A 22,441-nucleotide genomic window follows, 5' to 3' on the forward strand; every position below is an offset into this window, starting at 1 on the left:
AGGAAGCTGGTTCGATTCCAGCCTGGGGCACTCAGGCCTTGGTCACTTTTTCTTAGTACATATATGACATTTGTTTCAGTTTATAAGTAAATGTTAATGATTAACAACCCAATCGTGTCTATAAAAGTAATTATTACGTTATTGCACTCATAAAATACCTTCCTCCATCTTCTAGTTTCTTGAGAGCAGTGATAATTCTCATAACCTTGGGATGCAGTTGGCGAGCCATCAGGTTGATATCGGCTCGCTTTTGATTTTTTGACGTACGCCAGTACTTGTGGCCTTCACGAAGTTTCCACTGTTAGATATTATTTAATTATATTTACTCATTTACATTAGAATCTTAAAAATAATAGCGAAAAATCCTATAGTTTTTTTATATCTATCGGCTTTCTAATTTTGCGGGTAAGTATATACATAGGTTGGGTTATCATTTGCTGTCTTTACAGGCCTCTAAAAACAACTCATAGCTATGAATTTGCTTTTTCACGCCACTGTTCGGAAATGTGGCAATAGATGGTCTAAAACCAAGCTGGAAAGTAGGCAATAGCTGTAGCACCTGAACCACCACTACTACAATGTTTCATTGTTATCATCATCTGTCATTGGTGACGGTACGCTATAGCAATGAGTATCATTTAAAACTTAAAAATCAATAAAAGTTCTTTTTTGGCGCAACTTTTACCTTCAAATATAAAATTACGTTATTTATAGGACCAATTTCATGTTAAAAAAAAAAGAAATGTCAAAACCATTCATTCATTCAGTCAGATCATTCGATTCACGCTTAAGGCGTTTTTTACTTTTGTAGCTGTTGGTGGTTTTTTAGCAAAAGAGCTTCACTTTTTTAACAACAGAAAAACACCTCTCAAAAGTGATAAAAAAGTAAAAAAGGCGGGATCGGAAAATACTCTCTGAATTGGATAGTGTAAATTGTGTTTGACTAAAAAATACAAGAAACAAAAACGCTCGCTATATAAATGAGTTCTAGTGAAGAAAATGATATTCTTACGCTGACGCCTACCGAAATTCAAGAGACAGCATTGGCTAGTAATTTGCTACCAGAGAAATCGCAGGCTAGTACTTATAGTTATGCAAATGTTTTCTTATTTCATCGCAGTAGTCGTGAAAAGCCTTAAAGGATATAACCAACGGAGACGCCATGTCTTAAATTTTCGGTACAAAATAGTCTGCCGTTTTTTGCGGGGGAGGGGCACATCAAATGTATAGGTACGTCATGTCAGATAAACGTCAGTCCATACATATGGTTGACATGCGGTTGACCATTGGCCGCCTATTTTCGACAGAGGGGAACGCCTGTTAATGGCGGCTCCATTGTTAATTACTCCGAGTGAAAAGCACTATGTAATGCCTCGGCCGGAAACGCTAAAGATGGACTCGTATTATTTGAGGGCCTCCACTAACGTGTCGGCCCTCAAACTCACTCGTCCATCTTTAAGCGGTTTTCCGTCCTCTCCTACAATGTACTATTCTTTCCAAAATTAACTACGATTATTTATTGTCCTAAATATTGAGGGTAGACCGAACCTGCGATTGAATTAAGTAACTTAGTTTGTATTGGTAGCCTGAGTATTTACAGTTATGCAAGATGCACTATTCATTAGAAATATGTTGTAAGAGTGTATGTGGGTACTAGAAAACAATATCCAATATCTAGAACAGATCTCATATTGCAGTTTTAGGTAAATAGATGTTTCCAATCATACCTCTTTAGGAGCATGTAATTTGTTTTGGTCGATTGGTCGTATTGTTGCAGCACATACAGCGCTATAACTCTGAAATAATGTTTAATATTTTTAGTTTAAAGCTGCCGTAAAGCTGTCGAATTCACAATACATTACGTTACACTATGTTTAACTATGCTGATTATGCATCAGCATAGTTAAACATAACATCATTGTGTTCATTATGTAGATGAGATGTATAGATGTAGTGCACAATAATTTTCCTTCCACGTAAACGTACGAACGTGTCTTGCTATTTCAGTCAATCTTGGTACAAAAAGTACTGAGGTTGACTGAAGTAGCATGACAAATACGAACGTTTCCGAGAAAATACGATAGTTAAAAATTATGTATGTGGGATGCATGAGAACTTCGTATACATGTAGTTACCTATAGTTTAAGTACTTTACAACGCAGGCGTTGTAAATCGCAATATTTCAGGAAACGTTACTTTTTTTTCTGGTGAATCATTCATGAATCACCCGATGAAATTACAGCAAATTTTTATTTCACAAAGTAGTTTAGAAGTAAGAATGATTTTTCATTGGGCACTTTATAAATAGAAGTAGTAAGTGTAATGAAATAATTTTAACTGGCACGGTTATTACTTACCTACTATTTACTCATAAGAAAACAATATTGATTTACTGGCATCGGCAGCGTAGCGTTAAAACAGGCTACGTCTATATGTATGTCTCTGTCTATATGTATGTAAAAGATTGATTGATTATAATTGCTTGATTACATACATGTATGTAATCAAGCAATTTACATAAATAGTAATGTTTCTAACGTGTTATATTGAAATAGCTCTTATCGACAACCGTCAATGGAGCTATTACTTTTGAACGTAATAATTAACGATGTAAGTAAATTATCTTAGATGAATTTACCTTAAATGCTATCATAACAGAGATTTAGATAAACGCACGGTGTAAATAGTGCCATAATTATTATTACTTACCGCGATTGCCAAATAAATAAGTATTTTGCACGTCATTACTATAATTTATATTCGCAAGTTAAAACTAAATAAACTGCTTTTAAGAGATTAGATACATGTCCATCTATGCTATCCACCGCTAGTGATACTTATTCAAATGTATGCATTGGCAATACTTCGATATAGAATTATGTGCAGAGCATGAAATTAATCTATGAAAAGATTCAAACGGTAAACAATTCTATTCGCTTGGGTAATTTCAATTACCTATTTATTAAAATAGAAAAACGTAGAGGAAACTTTAGTTGTTCGTTTTATAACAATCCATGAATCCATATACTCCATGTCTGTTGAGTCTTAGGGCTAACATGTATGGGACCGGAATATTCCCCTTTGTTACTTGTAGAACTTTGTTGCGGACTTGATTAGATGCTATTACTAGTAATAGATATCTACTTAACTCGTAATTTCACTGCTGTGTAGTTAGATAAATCTTATATTTAATATTATAGCCTACGTATCTTTTTAGTTCGTAAGTTAACTTCTTGGAATAAGCTTGTGCACCAGTTCATGCCTTATCTACATCGTTTAAGTAGGCAAGTCGCAACTGAGCAATTGAAGGCCGCTTTCAAGCATTCTTGGGACCCTTTAACGTTTTTCTTGAGTTCTTGACCTACTTATTTTTATGAAAACTACCATAGTAAATGTACCTACGTTTTAAACTTAGTAAGATTTCGAACTTACAGTTACATACCTATATACTTATGAATGATATAATAAAAAATTTACTTTATCTTAATGCTAAAGCTTTTACCCGCGGCTTCCTCTGGGTGGAATTAGTAATTTGGGTAGATTATTTTTAACCAATCTATTTTTTATTGATTTCCCATACCACTGTATTTAACACACTTCCTTATTTGAGAGGCAACTATAGCGCCTAGATAAAGTGTAAAGGCAATCAATCATTCACTTTGAGCACATCCTTACATCAATTATCAGGCCTTGCATCCCGCTGTCGCTTCCACCCCGCTCTTCACCTTGTTAAAGGATGATTTCATGGATAAAATTATCTTATGTCCTCTCCCGGGACTCCTTTACACCAAATTTCAACTAAATCAGTTCAGCAGTTTAAACGTGAAGAGGTAACAGACAGACAGACACATATTCGTATTTATACTATAGTATGGATGGATTATTGCAAGAGAGCTTAACTACTATAGGTAGTACCTAGTTAAGCTTAAAAAACGTAAAAATAAAAAAAAATCTTTGTTGAATCATTTTCACAGCGAACTCACAATATTATTTAAGTGCCATAGCCAATATTCGCTATTTTGAACTTTATCCAAAAATCGAAACTACAGACAAAAATTGTTACATATTTACCGTGACTTATTATTAAAACGTGTTTTTCTATTAAAAGACACATCAAGATTGTTTACTTTATTTCTGCTAAATATAATTGGCCAAGCACGAAGTCAAGACTACGGTGTTCAGAGCATGCAGTCCACCAGGATCCCCTAGCCTGATCCCCCAGGGGATCCTGATGAACTTCCGAGTTCATCAAGATCCCCTGAAGGTAAACTTACCTAAAGTTGTTTATACACTGCAGCAGTTAAAGTTTCACTTCTGACATTCACATGTAAAACACTGGTTTGTTTGCCTATTATTACTCGTCGCAGATAACCTTTATTAATCTAGCTAACACGACTGGCTAGAGATAGACAATGTTGTAAATCAAATGTATATATATGCATGGCATATTTTAGTGGCAAATGAGATAATATACCTAAATCTATGATTGTGTCTTTCTGTGCATAATGTCGGAAGAAGTTAATATGATAAATGTGATAGAAAATCACGGAAAAGTGATACTATTTGTCGGACGAAGGTATCACAAAAAAAAGCATATAAGAACGGAAACGATTTGTTACGGTGCAGTAACTGGAAAAAATTTAAGTGCAGCGGCCATTTGACTGTCGATGTAAGTAAGAGTTTATGTATGTTCTACTATATGGGACAAGTATGTATATCAATTTTTTCGTATCATTTAGCTAAATATTTTAACTTAAGCTCTAGTTTCCTAGGATAGCGGTGCCGTCATCTAGCAGCCGTCTCCATACTTCGTACTAGTACGAAGTAAGTACTAAGGCTGCGACTCCGTTAAGGCGGAGCGGAGCGGAGATGTGCGGAATCGACCAATCATATTACTTGAAAACTGTCAAGCGGAGGCTAGCTGTGGATTTCAATAATATGATTGGTCGATTCCGCACATCTCTGCTCTGCTCCGCCTCAATAGAGTCATAGCCGAAGTATGGAGACGGCACCGCTATCCTAGGAAGTCAAGAGCTTTATACTTAATAACCTTTGAATAGAAAAATAATTTTGAAAATCGGTCTAAAGTTTAACGACTAACTTGCCAGTTTAGAAAAATATGAATAGAATAGAATAGAATATATTTTATTTGTATTAATTGTACATCGTCATATTCATCATTTACAACTAGGGGAACAAACATATTATTATAATATTAAATGAATGTTACATTTATATACAAGTCAATTACGCTTTAATGCAAGTTAGATTAAATATAATGATTAATGAATTATACTAAACATAATTTGAACACAATTTCATTGAATAAAGATGACATGTCATGAAAGTTATAATTATACCTATACATATTCATTCATGGTTTGACTTTCGACATATTTAGTCATTCATCCAAAAATTCTTTCACCGAGTAGTATGCTTTTGTTGTGCAAAACGTTTTGAGTTCACGTGTGAAGCGTCGTTCAGTACTCAATTCTTTTATTACCTCAGGTAATTTATTATATATTTTGGCACCTACTACCTTTAAGGACTTCCCTGACTTCTGGAGTCTATGCGTGGGTACCGACAGTGCAGGTTTTCTTCTCGCAGAGTAGGTCTTGCTTATAGGAAACTCATCAGGGTTATTTCTCACATATTTGCCTATCTCAAATATAAAGAGCGAAGGTACAGTCATTACCTTAAGGTTAACAAATAGCTGCCGTGCAGGTTCGTCCTGAGGGACTCGTGATATCAGTCTAATTACCTTTTTTTGTAGGATGAATGGTCGGTCTCTATCAGCCGCCAGGCCCCAAAGGTCAATTCCTCTCGTTAGGTGTGCATGGAAATATGCATAATATGCTGTCAGCAGGCCTTGTTCCGATAACGTATGCTTTAGACGTCCGATAGCGTAGAAGGCAGAATTCAATTTTTTACAGATCGCGTCTATCTGTTGGCTCCATTGCAAACCGCTATCGAAACAAAAACCAACATAACGAGCATAGTCTACGGGTTCTATTTGCACCCCGTTAAGAGCGCTATTACATTTCGGCGTTGAGCGAGTTTAGGTATTTTACGCGCTGCGGCAGGCCGTGCGAGCTCAGTATGCCGATCCCTTCTACCACACTCGCACTACAATGATGGATTAAACATTCTTGATCCTTCGCGAAGCATATTGAAATCAACCATAACAACACTAACTGTACTTAACTTTTAAAGTTCTAAAACTGTTATTTGGTAAGTACGAAAATACTAAATGCAGTGCAAATGTACATAGGGGCTGTTCATAAATTACGTCATCTATTTTTGACGATTTTTGACCCCCCCCCACCCCTCAAATCATCCAAAAATCAAGCTTCGGATGAATCTGTTTCCTCCTACGTCATGTTACCATCATCCGATGTCCAGACCAACCCCCCCCCCCCCCCCCCCCACTCCGCCCATTTGAAACGACGTAATTTATGAATAGCCCCATACTCGTACTTATGAAAGTTTTTTACTCGAAAGAAATTATAGGTACCTACTCGCTTATTTACATGTTTCGTCATTGCATTTGGTACCTATAGGTTGTAAAGTTTGTATCAACGAGGGTTTAAAAACGAACTGGTACTGAGGATTTGATGATGATTAAGGTGGTCACGGATACCAATCAACCATGTAGTAACATGATTAGGCTCGTTTGATTCGTCTCAACAAGATCTTTGACACTGAAGATACACAGGGTCTGATGATGGAGCTGGAAGGTGGCCACGGGTACCAGTCTATCATGTAACTAAACAACTTCGTGTTTGGGCTCGTTTGATTCGTCTCAACAAGATCTTTCACACAAGACAGTACTCAGGGTCTGATGATGGAGCTGGAAGGTACCATTACCAATCAACCATGCAACTAAACCACATCGTGTTTAGGATCGTTTGATTCGTCTCAACAAGATCTTTGACACTAGGTGATACTCAGAGTCTGATGATGGAGCTGGAAGGTGGTCACCGGTACCAATCAACCATGCAACTAAACCACTTCGTGTTTAGGCTCGTTTTATTCGTTTCAACAAGATCTTTGACACAAGATAGTACTCAGGGTCTGATGTTGGAGCCGGAAGGTGGTCACCGGTACCAATCAACCATGCAACTAAACCACTTCGTGTTTAGGCACGTTTTATTCATCTCAACAAGATCTTTGACACAAGGTAGTACTCAGGGTCTGATGATGGAGCGCGAAGGTGGCGACGGGTACCTGTCTATCATCATCAGACCCTGAGTAGTATCTTGTGTCAAACATCTTATTGCGACGAATCAAACGAGCCCAAACACGAAGTGGTTCAGTTACATGGTAGACTGGTACCCGTGGCCACAGTCCAGCTCCATCATCAGACCCTGAGTACTAACTTGTGTCAAAGATCTTGTTGCGACGAATCGAACGAAGCCAAACACGAAGTGGTTTAGTTGCATGGTTGATTGGTACCGGTGACCACCTTCCGGATCCATCATCAGACCCTCAGTACTACCTTGTGTCAAAGATCTTGTTGCGACAAATCAAACGAGCCCAAACACGAAGTGGTTCAGTTACATGGTAGACTGGTACCCGTGGCCACAGTCCAGCTCCATCATCAGACCCTGAGTACTAACTTGTGTCAAAGATCTTGTTGCGACGAATCGAACGAAGCCAAACACGAAGTGGTTTAGTTGCATGGTTGATTGGTACCGGTCACCACCTTCCAGCTCCATCATCAGATCCTGAGTACTATCTTGTGTCCAAGGTCTTGTTGAGACGAATCAAACGAGCCTAAACACGAAGTGGTTTAGTTGCATGGTTGATTGGTACCGGTGACCACCTTCCGGCTCCAACATCAGACCCTGAGTACTATCTTAAGTCAAAGATCTTGTTGAGCCGAATCAAACGAGCCCAAACACGAAGTGGTTTAGTTGCATGGTTGATTGGTACCGGTGACCACCTTCCGGCTCCATCATCAGACCCTGAGTACTATCTTGTGTCAAAGATCTTGTTGAGATGAATAAAACGAGCCTAAACACGAAGTGGTTTAGTTGCATGGTTGATTGGTACCGGTGACCACCTTCCGGCTCCAACATCAGACCCTGAGTACTATCTTAAGTCAAAGATCTTGTTGAGCCGAATCAAACGAGCCCAAACACGAAGTGGTTTAGTTGCATGGTTGATTGGTACCGGTGACCACCTTCCGGCTCCATCATCAGACCCTGAGTACTATCTTGTGTCAAAGATCTTATAGAAACGAATAAAACGAGCCTAAACACGAAGTGGTTTAGTGGCATGGTTGATTGGTACCGGTGACCACCTGCCGGCTCCATCATCAGACCCTGAGTACTATCTTGTATCAAAGATCTTGTTGAGATGAATAAAACGAGCCTAAACACGAAGTGGTTTAGTTGCATGGTTGATTGGTACAGGTGACCACCTTCCGGCTCCATCATCAGACCCTGAGTACTATCTTGAGTCAAATAAATACATATAGAATGTCAGGTCGTTTCAAATATTTTTAATCCTGTCCGGTAGTTTATTAAACTGTACCATTATAAATTATAATACTATAAAAACAGTGCTAGGATCAAAGTCTCTCGTTGCGGTTTACACGCACACAGTATAGCGTTTTACACGGCGCCCGCCGCACACAATGATAAAAAAGCTCGTCGTCGCCGTTGAAAATGTGCGGAGCCGACCGACACACGTCCTGCCTCTACAAGCTCTGCCGCGGCACTGAGCTGGCGCAGCGCGCGTCATCGGTAATATAGAGTAGTTTTCAAAAAATTGCCAAAAAATTATAGTGGAATTTCATAAACACTAATGTATACCAACAGTATAAGCAAACGTTGCAGATTGCTTGAGTATGAAAATGACTTCGATATTAAGTAGATTTTCGTAGGAATTGACACTTGTTTCGAAGAGAAAATCGAGTTCGTTTTACTTTGATTTTCTCTTTCTCAAAGGTATGTAGGAAAAATATAGTTTGATATGCCTAAAGTACAGGGTATTAGTAATACAAAATAGCCAGGTTTAGCAGAGTAAAATTCTCAACATTTCCAAATAAGAGCTCGCCATTCAGTGCTTCACGGGGTTTTTCGGAAACGACCATCAGAAAAAAAATCATTACTAATTGAATAAGTCCTTTTTCTAATATTTACAACGATATTTATAAAGATAAGAAGACGCTTTTACTGGAACAAGTACTCATTGTTTCTAATAATGAGCGCAAAGTCCTGAATTTCGTCGACTAGTATCATCAATTTTGCATTATTTCGACTTTTCTTGTAAGAGCGCTCTTAACGGTCAAATCTAGCCGTAACTGTACCCTATTATTGAGTGAGAATTGGAGGAGATTAGTTTTCTCAATATTTAACTGCATGCCGTTAGCTTGAAACCAGTGCAGTAATTTTAGAATTATGTCCCTAGCATTCGACTGCAGTTCCTCTTGGCTACGACCGTGGATTATTGCACATATGTCATCCGCATACATGATGAATTTTGCAATAGGACTTGGGAACGGCAAGTCATTCATCAGTAACGCGAATATACTATTTCCGACATTTGAGCCCTGGGGGACAGACCTATCTCCGACTGAGCCACACACAGAATTCTCCCCGTTGACATCAGTGACTTGAACGCGGTGGGCTAGGAACGACCTTACTATATCCAGGGCCTTACCCCGGACACCGTAATGTCAGCTGTAGAAAATAAATTTGACTTTCTTTTATATGCAGCCTAAAATAAACATATTATTTAAATAAATGTAATAAAACTAATATAAAAAATAAATCAAATTTATTTAATTACAAAAATTGGCAAGTAGGCACATATTTACTAGGATAACATGTAGGTATGTTTGTATATACCTATACTTACAATCATAAATCGAGTCATAATGTCTGAATTGCAATATTACATATACTGGAATAATTACTGTTTAATAATATCATTAATTATTGTGATACGCGTGGATCACGTGATAATATTGATGTGCGTGCCATGCCATAGAGATATTTTTTCACAAAGGTAAACAAAATAAAACTATTTATTGAAATAGTTACAATATAATTATTACATAAGTACTAAAGGTTACAACAATTCCTGCAGGACGTTTACAATTGGTACTAAAAAGCCTAATTTCATTAATCTAATGACATCTTCACAATGTGTTCTATCAAAGTCCGTGAGGTTGTCTTCGGCCTCTATTATTTCCTCCCAGCTTTAGGTCGGCCGCAGATGGAAGGAACAGGCACGAGTTCCTGGCGAAACGTAGAGTTCCAATTTTATTAGTAATTTCGCTTTGATTTGGTCGGGAATTGCTGTCAATGGCAATAGATTACAGCCGCCAAATACACAGGCATTTCTATCTTCCGGCGTCCTAACTAATCGACGATTGTTTTGGAAATTGGCCATCCTCGGAATACTTCTAAGAGTACAACACAGACTAATAAGAAATACTACGTGAAGTACAATGACAGTATAATAATGTCAAAAAAGACATTTTAAACAAAAAGTAAATTATTGACAAACACGCTCTTAATAGAGTTTCATTATGTTATCTTATTACAATTGTAATAAATTCATTTGAAGACTTCTTGCACAAACACTGAACAGTATCTGAGTGATGCATATGTAAATTGTTTTTTGAGATTATTGTTATTCAGTACAATTTAGGTAAGAAATAAAACCCTCTTTACGACGATATTTTTTGTTTGATTGTATATTTACTGCCGTAAAATGACTGTCCAAAGCCGATTCCATCCAATCAAGCATCTACTGCGAATATATTTTACGAAGGGGGTCGTACTAAAATTATATTTTTTAACAGGGTACACGCGTCGTAAAGTCACTGCCGCACGCATTGCCATGCGTAAAGAATGCAGATCAAAACGAAGTCGACCTGACAATACACGATAAGAAATAGAGGTTTAGATATAGTAGCCACGGTACCTTCGCTCAAATCATTAAATATACAAAATAACAGCGCTTTATACAAAATAAAAAACAAGTCCGCAGATGTTGAAAAAATTTGTTGCAGTAAAGTATGTGAGGTTGAAATTCCCAAGACACATTTAGATTTCGTTATGTGTGACTATTTAGATGTCCATAGTTCGGAAGAACCATCCCGCCGTGTCATCATTTTCTGTCTGGATGAAAGTAAAACCAAATTATCCACGATCAATCATGTATTTTGTGATGGAACTTTTAAAATTTGCTCGCCACCTTTTAAGCAATTATATGTTATGCACGGGGATATTGGGTTCACTTACATCAACAAATGTCGTTCCATTACTACATGCTCTGCTGAGTGACAAGACAGCTGAAACATATGATGTATTTTTTAAAATGATTTAATCTCAGGTAACTAGCTTCAACCTCAAGAAATTTAATATTGACATGGAGATAGCCGTTGTTAAGGCTATTAAGGAGAACTTTTATGAGGCAGATATAAACATTTGCTATTTCCAAGTTAAGAAAAGCATTCGTAAAAAGGAAAACAATTAAACTTGTTAAAAAACAAATATACGAGGAGAGTGCTTGACTTATGTAAATATGTAGTGCAATGGCACTATTGCCTGTTAATTATATGACTGAGGGATGGAACTATATAAACAAATATATTTCAAGCATGAGTGACGATTATCCAAAAAATTTAAAATTAAAAACATATATGAATTTCTGGCTCAAGAATGACGATGTTAAAAACATGTGGTCAGTGTTTAGTGAAAGACATCGCACTAACAATTGCAGTGAAAGCTGGAACTCATGTTTCTTCAAAATGATTGGCCGTCAACGCCCTGACATCATCCAATTGTTAAATGCACTAAAAAGAGATGCTGAACAGAAGCGACGGCAATCCAAGAAAACACGCAGAACGAATGAAATCGCCAACGAGAAGTTCGTCCAGGAAACACAGCTGGAATTATTGAACAATGAAATAACTGTTGGACTATTTTTAGATATCGTTAGGTAAACAAGCAAATAAAATTAAATAGTGGTTCAATTAAATAATAAACAGTTATAATAATGAACATATATACATTGTGCTTCTTTTATTTCTTTCAATACAAGGGATGACTCTCTGAAAAAATACAATTCAATGTCATACGTGGCAATAACTACTTTAGTGTATATGAGGCTTAACATTACGAATCTGACGTTAGGGGATCCTGATGAACTCGTAAGTTCCCTGGGGGATCAGGCTAGGGGATCCTGTAGGACTGCATGCTCAGCACCGTTCCACGCATCCCTAGGCGGTTTTAAGTTTGGATACTAATACTAATTTATCCCATACATTTTATTCACGAGGAAATAAGTAATGTCTGGGAGCTCTGGGACCTTGGAGTTTGGACTGTTATTAAAGGCCTCTGGGCTAGAATAGGTAATGTAGAAGTTATAAAGCTTCTACCTTAGATATATTTTTTAGAGATTAGAGATTTTATTTACCACCTTGTCGGGTTGATTGATTTATATATCCATACCAAATTACAGCTTTCCAGCACTAACGATTAACCTCATCTTGGAGGTAAAATGAGGAAAAATCGTAAGAGTCCCATTTCGGCCAACCGAAGTCAAGAACGATTAGGTATATAATATAGGCCTACCGTTTTCTAAAACGTTTGGTGAAGGCACATTTCTAGTAGAAACAAATTATTCTGAATTTCTCTGTAGTTTGTACAAACCATTTCGTAAACTGACATTCCGCTAAACTGTTGTTTTTACATTTTGCTAGCATCCATAACATATTGAAGTATATTCTTCCACTTGTCTGAACATTTTCAATATTATTGATTCTTTCAAACACCAAAATAGTTGACAATTTAATATACGTCAGAGTTGACAAGCAACTTGTAACGTCAGAGAGCATGAAAAACGAAATCCGTCATAAATACTAGGCATCCTTACATACAACCTCATGATAATCTTTGATATAGGTAGTCGCAATAAAATTGTTGTATTTTAAACTTGTAGACTGGGCATGGGCAGGCATGACTCAAAAAGAAATAATATTTCAATTAAGTTTGTGATTCGGCATTTCTCGGTTTTTGACGTTTAGGCTTGTTTCTGGCACAAAATGTAATTAACGTAAAGTATTAATCAATAGGGGATATTACTGCAATGTTCTGCCGCCAGAGTGCAGCACTACCGACTCAGTAAATTCATAGACTAACTTATACAGACTGTGCCTTAAACTGTTTTTTGACAAGTTTTCACAGACAATAAAATATGACATTGATGCATCAAGGCGGTTTGTTAACAAGGGCCTACCGGTAAACGCGAAAATCGAAATTTAGTTATCTGCCTCTTTATCGCTCGAATATGCAAGAGTAGTAGAGAGATTAGATAACGAAATTTCGATTTTCTTGTTTCGCGGTAGGCCATGTGTCAATGTGGTTTGTTTACTGTATGTGCCACAAAGGTGCCATCTACGCAGAGCTTTGCCTAATATTCCCTATTTGCTCATGTTTCATATATCTAAGTCACAGAAATAACTAATAATAAATGTCTAAGGTTTAGTACAAGTAGGGTAATTGCGTCAGTTTGCCGTCCAGTCCCGTTTTCGTCCACTTGGCGGAGTTGCTACGAAGAATTGCGTATTATTTGAATATAAACCTACCTTACCGCACAATTTTGGAGTTATTGTAAATCAGTTTTTAAACGAAAAAATATTTTAGTAGAACTAGGATTCATGAGTACCAAATCTTAACTGACCTTTTTGTCGCTGGCTGTAAGGTTGACGAAATGTAAAGTTAGCCGATCTCTCAAACAAGTTTGATCAAGATCGGCTCACTTTATATTTCGTCAACTTTACCATTGTTTCCAAAAACTGTGAATTTTAACTGTCATATACTATCTAAGTCTTCCAAAATTATTTTTTCGTAGCAGAACTAACAGAACAGAACTACTACTAACAGAACTAACAGGTCTATTGCCTGAATAAAGAAACATTCATTCATTCATTCAGAACGGGATCTGGTTGCTGCTCTCACCGATCCGTTCAAAAATATACATACTGTATACACTTAATACGTAAATGTAATGGTACTTAATGAAAAGGAATAATGTTTCGACGAATCAGATACTCTCAGTAAAATCTATAGATGAGGCCATAGCTGTTAATAAATATTAAATGACTATTATCTCTATACGCTTTACTAACTCTATGTGCTCTATTGTGAAAAAAAAAACGCAACGACAGTGAAGAACGGAATTCTTAATTTAAATTTTTACAGATAAACTCCAAAGCGGGCGGAGCGGCGGAAAGCGCCGAAATTCTAAAACGTAACAAATATAAGAGCCTCGGTAGAGAGTACCATTTTGTACCATTTGGTGTTGAAACTCTAGGTCCATGGGGTCCCAGCGCGCATAAGTTGTTCGCAGAAATCGCGAAGCGTCTGGTTGACGTAACTGGTGACCGAAGAGCTGGCGGCTACCTCGCACAACGTATCAGCATTGCGATACAGCGAGGAAATGCCGCCAGCATCCTTGGTACAATGCCTCAAGGGCCTATTTTAGATTTAAGCTAGTTATTAATTTCGTTTAGTAGTACCACTGTATATATATTGTATGTAAATAAATGTTTTAAAAATTAAAAAAAAAATAAACTCCAATAATACTTATGATTCTTACTGAGCACACTGAGATAGTCCATTGGTTGGAAAGCCCGTTCGAAATTTAAAATTATTTGCATTATAACAAGGTTGTATTTTGTAGATCTTTTTCTCTCTCATACTTATAGCGTTAGCTATAGTTTTCGCGAAAATCGCCAGGAGAGAGGTGAAAAATTTTGTATGAAAACTTGCAACTTTAAATGCATTTTTTATCGAAACTACTGCACTCTAAAATGAAGTCAAAATCAGTCCATCGGCTCAATTTTTTGCAAGCTTTCTAATGGTACCACACACGATTCTTACAATTTAAAATAAAATTCAAGTTCAACCTACCCCTCTAACCCCCTAAAATCAGAAATAAGCAGTTTTGACTTATTCACAGTGTTAGTGATGGTACTTGCCATAACTATTCCAAATTTTAGGTACCTACATCATACGGTCTTTGAGAAAAACGTATTTAACCGATTTGCAAGACCGAAGTGATCCCATAAGAGCACCGTGAACAAAGTATTATACGCTGCTCTAAAAATGAACTATATAAGTAAATCTCATGTCATGTAAACCAAACAATTCGCTTCGCTTTAATGTCAATAAATATGTGCATATGGTGTACAATATTACGTGTGTACTATATAATTTAAAAACAAATGTGTAGGTATGCAGATTCTTAGGATTAGGTTGCTGAGCTGGCTCACCGGCTCCACTAGGGATAGGAAAAGGTTGTAGTCAAAGTATTGTACTACTTATATCTAAATAATGTTACAACAACATGTATTAGGTACATACATAATATTAATTATTTTCTCTTGAATTATTTATGTTAACACTTACTACCCACACATTATAAGTAAGTAGGTATAGGTACCTAAAAAAACCCGAGGGAAATGTATTATTTACATTGATTTTTATTAATATTCAGCATTAAAAATACAATGGTAACAAAGCACATAAAAAACCGAATCCATAAGTGTCTTATCAATAATTTAAAACATAATTAATTGTAAATAATTGAATATTTAGCTACCTACACATCTTTACACGACCAGGATCAGTATAGCAAAGATACTTTTAAATAGTAAATTTATTGTTTCAGTAATACAAATAAAGGCAGGCGCACTTATTGAAAAGTTGTGTTATAATAAAAAGGAACATTACAAAGGCGGGCGAACCTTCTTTGAAAAGCAGCCCATTATATTACCTGGCGGGCTGTAGTTTGCCACGACATACACATGACCGTCCTTTGACCTCGCCATGCCGACTCCTACTTCTTTGCTATCTTCCCATATAACTTGCGTAAAGTGCCCAGATCCTAAATCGGTAGGTTCTCTGCCAAAACGATGATCTTTTATTTCACTGTACCACTTCTCTACCGCATCTTTCCCAGATACGACAAAGTCAGGGTCCGAAGACCAAGCATAGAAAATATTTTCACCATAATCCTGTTGGTCCCTATGTTCCATCCGTCCCTTTTTTACCAAAATTTTTGCCCATTCTTCAGCATATTTACCCAGCTTTTTACTTAATTCTAGAGGAGGGACACCATGTTTTTTTCTATAGATATTATGAGCTGCCAAAAATTCTTCTTCAAATTTGTCACCAGACACAGACGTACTTTTAAATTTACTGACTAAATCCGACGCAATATCACCAATATTTTTACTATTCCTCTGGCTAGGCAGTGGTGATCCACTCGAGTGCCGTGCAGTGCCGGTCGTTGTATTTGATTTAAATTGTAAAGCGCCAGGTGGTAAAACATTTTTCACGAATTGATTACTGATGTTTCCCGGAGGAAAGTAATGCGCTACCACGTAAAGCTTGCCCGATTTACTCTTAGCGCTTCCGATTCCTAGTTCCTTTGTGTTCTTCCAGATAATCTGGGTAAAATGACCACAGTTTAATACTTCGGGTTCCTTGCCAAACGAGTAATCGTTTATCTCACTGTACCATTTGTCGATACAGTCACGTGCTCTTATTTTTAAGTTGGGATCATGAGACCAGCCACAATACACGTTTTCTCCGTACTCTTCATGGAGGCTGTACTGCATATGATCCTTTTTTGCGAGTTCTTCGGCCCATTTTTGGCTTGTTTTACATATGTCTTTATTCAGTATGAGAGCAGGAGCCCCATGCTCCCTTCTGTATTCATTGTGAACAGCTAATGCTTCATTTTCAAATTCATTGGATTTAGAGCCGAATAATTTACTCTGAAATAGAAAGAAATTTTGTAAGATAAACTGTATATCGTGTACGTGTTTTGCGTTATTTATATCAAGTCTTAAGTATTTATAACATTTCCTTGTGGCCTCTTTTCGGTCGTTTAGGTAAACATATCAATAAATTACATGGTATACAGGATTAAGATATCATTTATCACGGTATGTAGGTATACATTATCGATAGTGATAATAAAATCTTCGTTGTTTGCATAAGTAGTATAATTTGTAATAGGTAGTTTTGGGAGATATGGACTATGAGAATTAATTACTAGTTTCCTTTCTGGGTTGGAACTAACTTACCAACTACGAACTGAGTTAGGGGTGACCGATTGCCCACGTAATAACGGTCCCTTAGGGTGCAACGGAGAATAGGCTAAAAAGAGGAGAAAAAAAGAAAAAAATACCTAAGCTAAAATAATTAAGAGTTCTTCCACATTACTCCGTGCCTTACGGGGATTACTCCCACCCAGCTCCTGCAATATACCAGGTCCCCCAGAAGACCGTGATATCGGTTTCACTGAAACCAGGTAATTCTAGGCTTACAACAGTTACTACAACTCAGAAGTCAAACTGGGGTCTTATACTGGGGGCATACGTCGCTTTTTTTTGAGCACCGACCACTTCAACATTTAATCGATAAAACAAACATTATTCGACTTACGAGGGGCGATCTAAGACTTATGATAACGGAATACTTCTTCATCGATTTAAATTAAAAAGAGGATGTTTTATTTATACTATTTATACAAAATGTAGATGAATAAAATGAAAATATGAAAAAATAAGCCTATTTTAACATCTTGAGCTGTCGGAAACAAACAGTATAACAATATACGAGTACCTAACTGTATGTCGGAAAGACACATTTGAGAAAACTTTGGTGGCACGCTGGTCAAAGGAGTTCAACTTAGCATTTGTTTTTTTTTATTCGTTAGTCAAAGGAGTTGAACTTATACTCTGTATCTTTAGGTATTTAAATAAAAGTAAACAAAATCTACCCTCAAATGCCAAATAAGCTAGTTGTGGGTAAAATAAAACATTACACGATCAAATAATGTAGGTTAAAGTTATGTCGTTCAGTAACTGATCCAGGCGGTTTTGTACAAATACTGACGTTTATATTTTATATTTTTGTTTTTGTTTAAAAATATTTACTTTGATTAATTTAATAGCCGTTAAAATATTTTTACACAATTTTCAATCGTGGCTGAATGCCGGATGGGGCTTTGCCTTCGATACCTATAACCTGTCAAAAAATGACAATAAGGCGGACAAATGTTTGAAATGTCACCGTATTTAAGAAACTAGAAATATTTTTTTTTCGCAAGTGTGATAACAATGTATTTACACATTATGTGTAACTCCGGGGGTAATAATATTGCAAACTCGGGTTTTTAATTCACTCCGGCCTCCAGCCTGCGGCTGTCGCGAATTAACACTTACCCCCCTCGTTGCACTATGTATATACCTACCTATTATTAAACGCCTAATCCGACTAATTTAGTATTAGGTCATTACCTATGAAATTGGCGTTTTGTATGGAGATTTTCAACGAAACACATTTCCATACAATTAATTTTGCGGATTATTTTTTGATAGCAAATTCAAACCAAACAAAAATTTGCCAGTAATTTTAGACAATTTTAAGGAATGTTTTCAATATCTCAATTTCTTGAAAATTGGTAGGTAAGTACCATTAGAAAAATATAAGTAATTTTAATACTCGAACCGACAGCACATGAAAAGACCTGTTTTCACGGCTTAATTCCGAATACTTAAAAACCGGCCAAGTTTGAGTCAGAGTCGCGTTCCAAGGGTTCCGTACATTACACAATTTTTCAATGTATTTTTTATGTGAAACTTGAGTGAAATGTGAAACTTTAAAAACCCCTAAGGGGTCGGATCAAAAACTAAGTAATCAAATCCGACTCACGCTTGACTGCACATTTCTAATAGGTTTTCCTGTCATCTATGGGTAAAGAACTATTTTATGTATTTTTTTTCAATATTTTAGACCCAGTAGTTTCGGAGATAAGGGGGGGAATGGTAATTTATTGCCTATTTTCTTAAATAACTTCTAAATTGTTTATTCTAAAATTATGAAAAAAATTAAGGTATTTGAGATTCTCACAATGAGCTCTTTCATTTGATATGTAACGCGATATAGTTTGAAAAACTTAATTTTTTCATTTTCTCATTTACCCTCCAAAATGGCACCCAAGTTAAAAATAATTTGTTTACGTTACATGTCCGTCTTTGGGTCACAAATTTACATGTGTGCACCAAATATCAATTAAACTGGTCTAGTAGTTTCGGAGAAAATAGGCTGTGATAGACCGATAAACAGACAGAGACGCACGAGTGATCCTATAAGGGTTCCGTTTTTTCCTTTTTAGGTACGGAACCCTAACAATAAAAATAGGTAACAATTAATTGTATGTATAATCGTTGTTTATTGAGTGCGCTGTTGAAATAAAAAAAATATTTCGAAGTCACTATTTAAATAAACTAGGATCAGACTTATAGGGTCTGTGCGGAAAGAGAAGAGTCGTAGAATGTATGGGCTCCCCTACATTTCAAGACTCTTCTCTTTCCGCACAGACTCTATCTATGAACAAAAACGCCAATTTCATAGGTAAGGACCTAATACTTAAGGCATACTGAAAATTCCTGGAACTGTCCACTTAGAAAAAAGAAGTCGTCTCATATATCAGAATCTAGAAACTACTATGGCGGAATGAATATTCACAATGACATATAGCTGGCCCAATATTGCGGGGTTCTATGTTTCACTTTTATCGAACTGAAATTTGAACACTGTCGTAGTGACATTAAGTTGAATTTCAACTATCTTGAAAATGTAACATAGAACCCTGTAATATTGGACCAGCGATATGCTATCAGCTAGAACTAAATTGAAACAGACAGATTTTCAAGCTGAAAAATTATCAAGTTTGGTCGTTTTACTCTATAAATAAATAATACATTACAAATGTTTAGGTACCTACATATTTAATTTAATCACCACTCCCGTGTGGATAAGCTTATTATTCACAAAGGTTCCGTTTATAATCTTATCGTAAATGTTTTGTTTTATTAGTTACAATTTTATTGCGAAACCGAATGATTATGAGAATGAAGTTAGTACCTAAAGATTAATGGGGATTTTAGCCAACAATTGAGCTACACCTACGAAAACCATCCTTTTTAACTAGTTGATGGGGAACTTGGAGACGGGGGGGGGGGGAGGGGGGTTTTACATAAAATACCCTGGTACACCAAGTTTTATTTTGTAATTTTTTCAACATGTATGATGTATGTACCTACCCATGTTAAATTTCAGCTAATGATCATTGAGCTAAGACAGATGGACAGACATTATACCGTCTATAACTACGGGTTGTTACTTAACGTAACAGAAAGTAATATTAAAAAAAATGACTGCATGAATAAAATCGTTAAGGTAGGCCATTACAAATATAATTTCAAAGTAGGCTAGTAAGTACCTACATTAATACTTACGTAAGGAGGAATATTAATTTTAAAAACCATTTTAATTTAATCATACCTACCAAGATTTCAAACATACTTAGCAATTCTCTAGTCCGCGCAACTCCCATCCAAGTTGCTAATTTTCATGAAATTCGGACTACAAGTTAATAAATTAATTATACACAAAACTTTTTTGCGAACAGTTGGGAAGAGAATTCGCGTCTTAAATCTCCCTTTACACATTATGTAAATTAGTTATCGTATGAAATTGTCCAGATTACGTCGCTTGGACTATTAACACATTTTTAATGAGTAATTATGTATTATTGAACATAAAGACTTCAACTAGTGGAATATACTTATATACGGTTTAGTTAAAACTACGTAACTATTATATTACATAAAAGAATAATACCATTTTTCTCGGGTTCCAGGCACTGTCCAATAAGTTTATAATGCGATCAGACGTGTAATGCCTGTCGTGTCACCAGAGATCCTGGCCAATTGTTGTGGCCCAGTTATGTTATTATCCTCGTTGGCGTCAAGTTCAACGAAGTACTGCCACGAACATTTGGTTGCGTTATCACAGTAGATTAGTAACTTCGAATGAAATGTGCAAAAACAGATATGTCGGATTTTGTGTAATTTTTGTATTCTAGAGTGCCATTTGAAAATTTTTGTTAATGGTTTGTTAAGTAAATATGCCGCTATTTGCCAGCACTGACTTACTCTCTTACTCGATCATATTATGCATTTATTTATTTTTTTACTTGAATCTCATTGTAAATATTAACCCATGTTGACAGTGTATGATCAAGGGGCCGATTTTTGAATTTCGACCGCTCGATTTCGAGTATTTCGTTAAATAATATCTTCACTGCTAGGCATTTAAATTCTACTAATAGAATTGAAAAAGAAGTGTTTAATACTACTAGATTCCAAATTTCTTTCGCTCGTATCTCAAAAATTTGCATTTGGACGTTTTCAACCGATTTTCGAGTGACAAAATCGAGCGATCGAAGTTCAAAAATCGCCCCCCAGTACCAATAAATAAATCTATCTATCTATCTAAACTTTATTGCACAAAGTATATACAACAATGTACAAATGACGGACTTAATGCTAAATGGCATTCTCTGTCCGTCAACCAAAGTCCAACAGAGATACATACAATTGGTACGGAGAGTAAAAGATCATTATGAATTTAAAAAAGCAAACTACTTATAAACTACCTGCTTATAAACTAAAAAAAATATATTACTAACATAAATAGATATCAACGCCACACGACTCCGCTGGCTCGGTCACCTGGAGAGGATGGGGGAGGATCGTGCTGTGAGAAGAGCGTATGTGGGGCACCCGGGCGGAAAACGTCCGTCGGGGCGTCCCAGATACCGCTGGAGTGACGAAGCCCAAAAAGACCTGTCCGCCCTCGGAATACCCAACTGGCGTGAAGTGGCGCAGAATAGGGCAGAGTGGCGCTCTCTTGTGTCAGAGGCCAAGATCCTCTTTGGGTCACTGAGCCAGTGATGTATGTATGTATGTATGTAAATAGATAAATATTATGTTTAATAGAAAACGATAAAATAATACGTTGAAGTATATTACGGTAATATAGGTGTCTAATAGATTGACACCAGCGTTATATGCTTACCTACACCAAAACGCCATTACTGTAACGCAGTACCGTAAGAGGTTAGATCGCAGCACTTCCCGTTCATTAATTTTACAATTTCAATGTAAATTTATGGTAGAAGATACAATAAAAAATTAAGCACAAAGAAGAAGAAAGAAATTGTGGATTATGAACGCTGTGCTAGAATCTGGGTTACTTTGATTGTTAATGTGTTTTAAATGCGGCGAATGTTGATCCCTATGACAGTTCATTTTTGTATGGAGTAACTGTTAATATCAAATATTTTTAGACCTTTTTTGGTACTTTAACACATTATTTATTTAGAAATGTCCCAATTAAGTAATAAAAATACGGTAATAACCTGTTTCTTCAATTATTTTTTAAATTAAGTCTATCCAAAAGCGAGTTGGAGAAACTGTCATAGGGATCATCTTTCACCGCGTCAAGTATAGGAGTTGGAAACAGAAATAAAAATATACTCCGTATTAGATAGA

General features: G+C 36.4%; 2 protein-coding genes and 1 long non-coding RNA gene across 3 annotated transcripts in view; 1 reads left to right on the forward strand and 2 right to left on the reverse strand.

The window, feature by feature from the left end:
• Positions 1-2,903, reverse strand: part of LOC134804818 (uncharacterized) — a 61,816-nt gene extending 58,913 nt beyond the window's left edge. Inside the window, exons 1-3 of the mRNA XM_063778077.1 lie at positions 2,710-2,903; positions 1,728-1,796; positions 159-298 (exon numbers count right to left, since the gene is read on the reverse strand). Of these exons, the coding sequence (XP_063634147.1) occupies positions 159-298; positions 1,728-1,796; positions 2,710-2,745 (245 nt within the window). The 5' untranslated portion in view covers positions 2,746-2,903. The remainder of the gene's footprint in view (positions 1-158; positions 299-1,727; positions 1,797-2,709) is intronic.
• LOC134804937 (uncharacterized) overlaps positions 1-22,441 on the forward strand; it is a 225,283-nt gene that overhangs the window by 152,897 nt on the left and 49,945 nt on the right. The window lies entirely within an intron of this gene.
• Positions 15,491-20,916, reverse strand: LOC134805233 (uncharacterized). Its single transcript, XM_063778540.1, has 2 exons — positions 20,727-20,916; positions 15,491-16,807 (listed from the first exon to the last, which is right to left on the reverse strand). The coding sequence occupies exons 1-2, from the start codon at positions 20,727-20,729 to the stop codon at positions 15,755-15,757; spliced, it is 1,056 nt and encodes a 351-aa protein (XP_063634610.1). The 5' UTR covers positions 20,730-20,916; the 3' UTR covers positions 15,491-15,754.

This window comes from Cydia splendana, chromosome Z, assembly GCF_910591565.1.
Source record: "Cydia splendana chromosome Z, ilCydSple1.2, whole genome shotgun sequence".
Lineage (NCBI taxonomy): Eukaryota > Metazoa > Arthropoda > Insecta > Lepidoptera > Tortricidae > Cydia > Cydia splendana.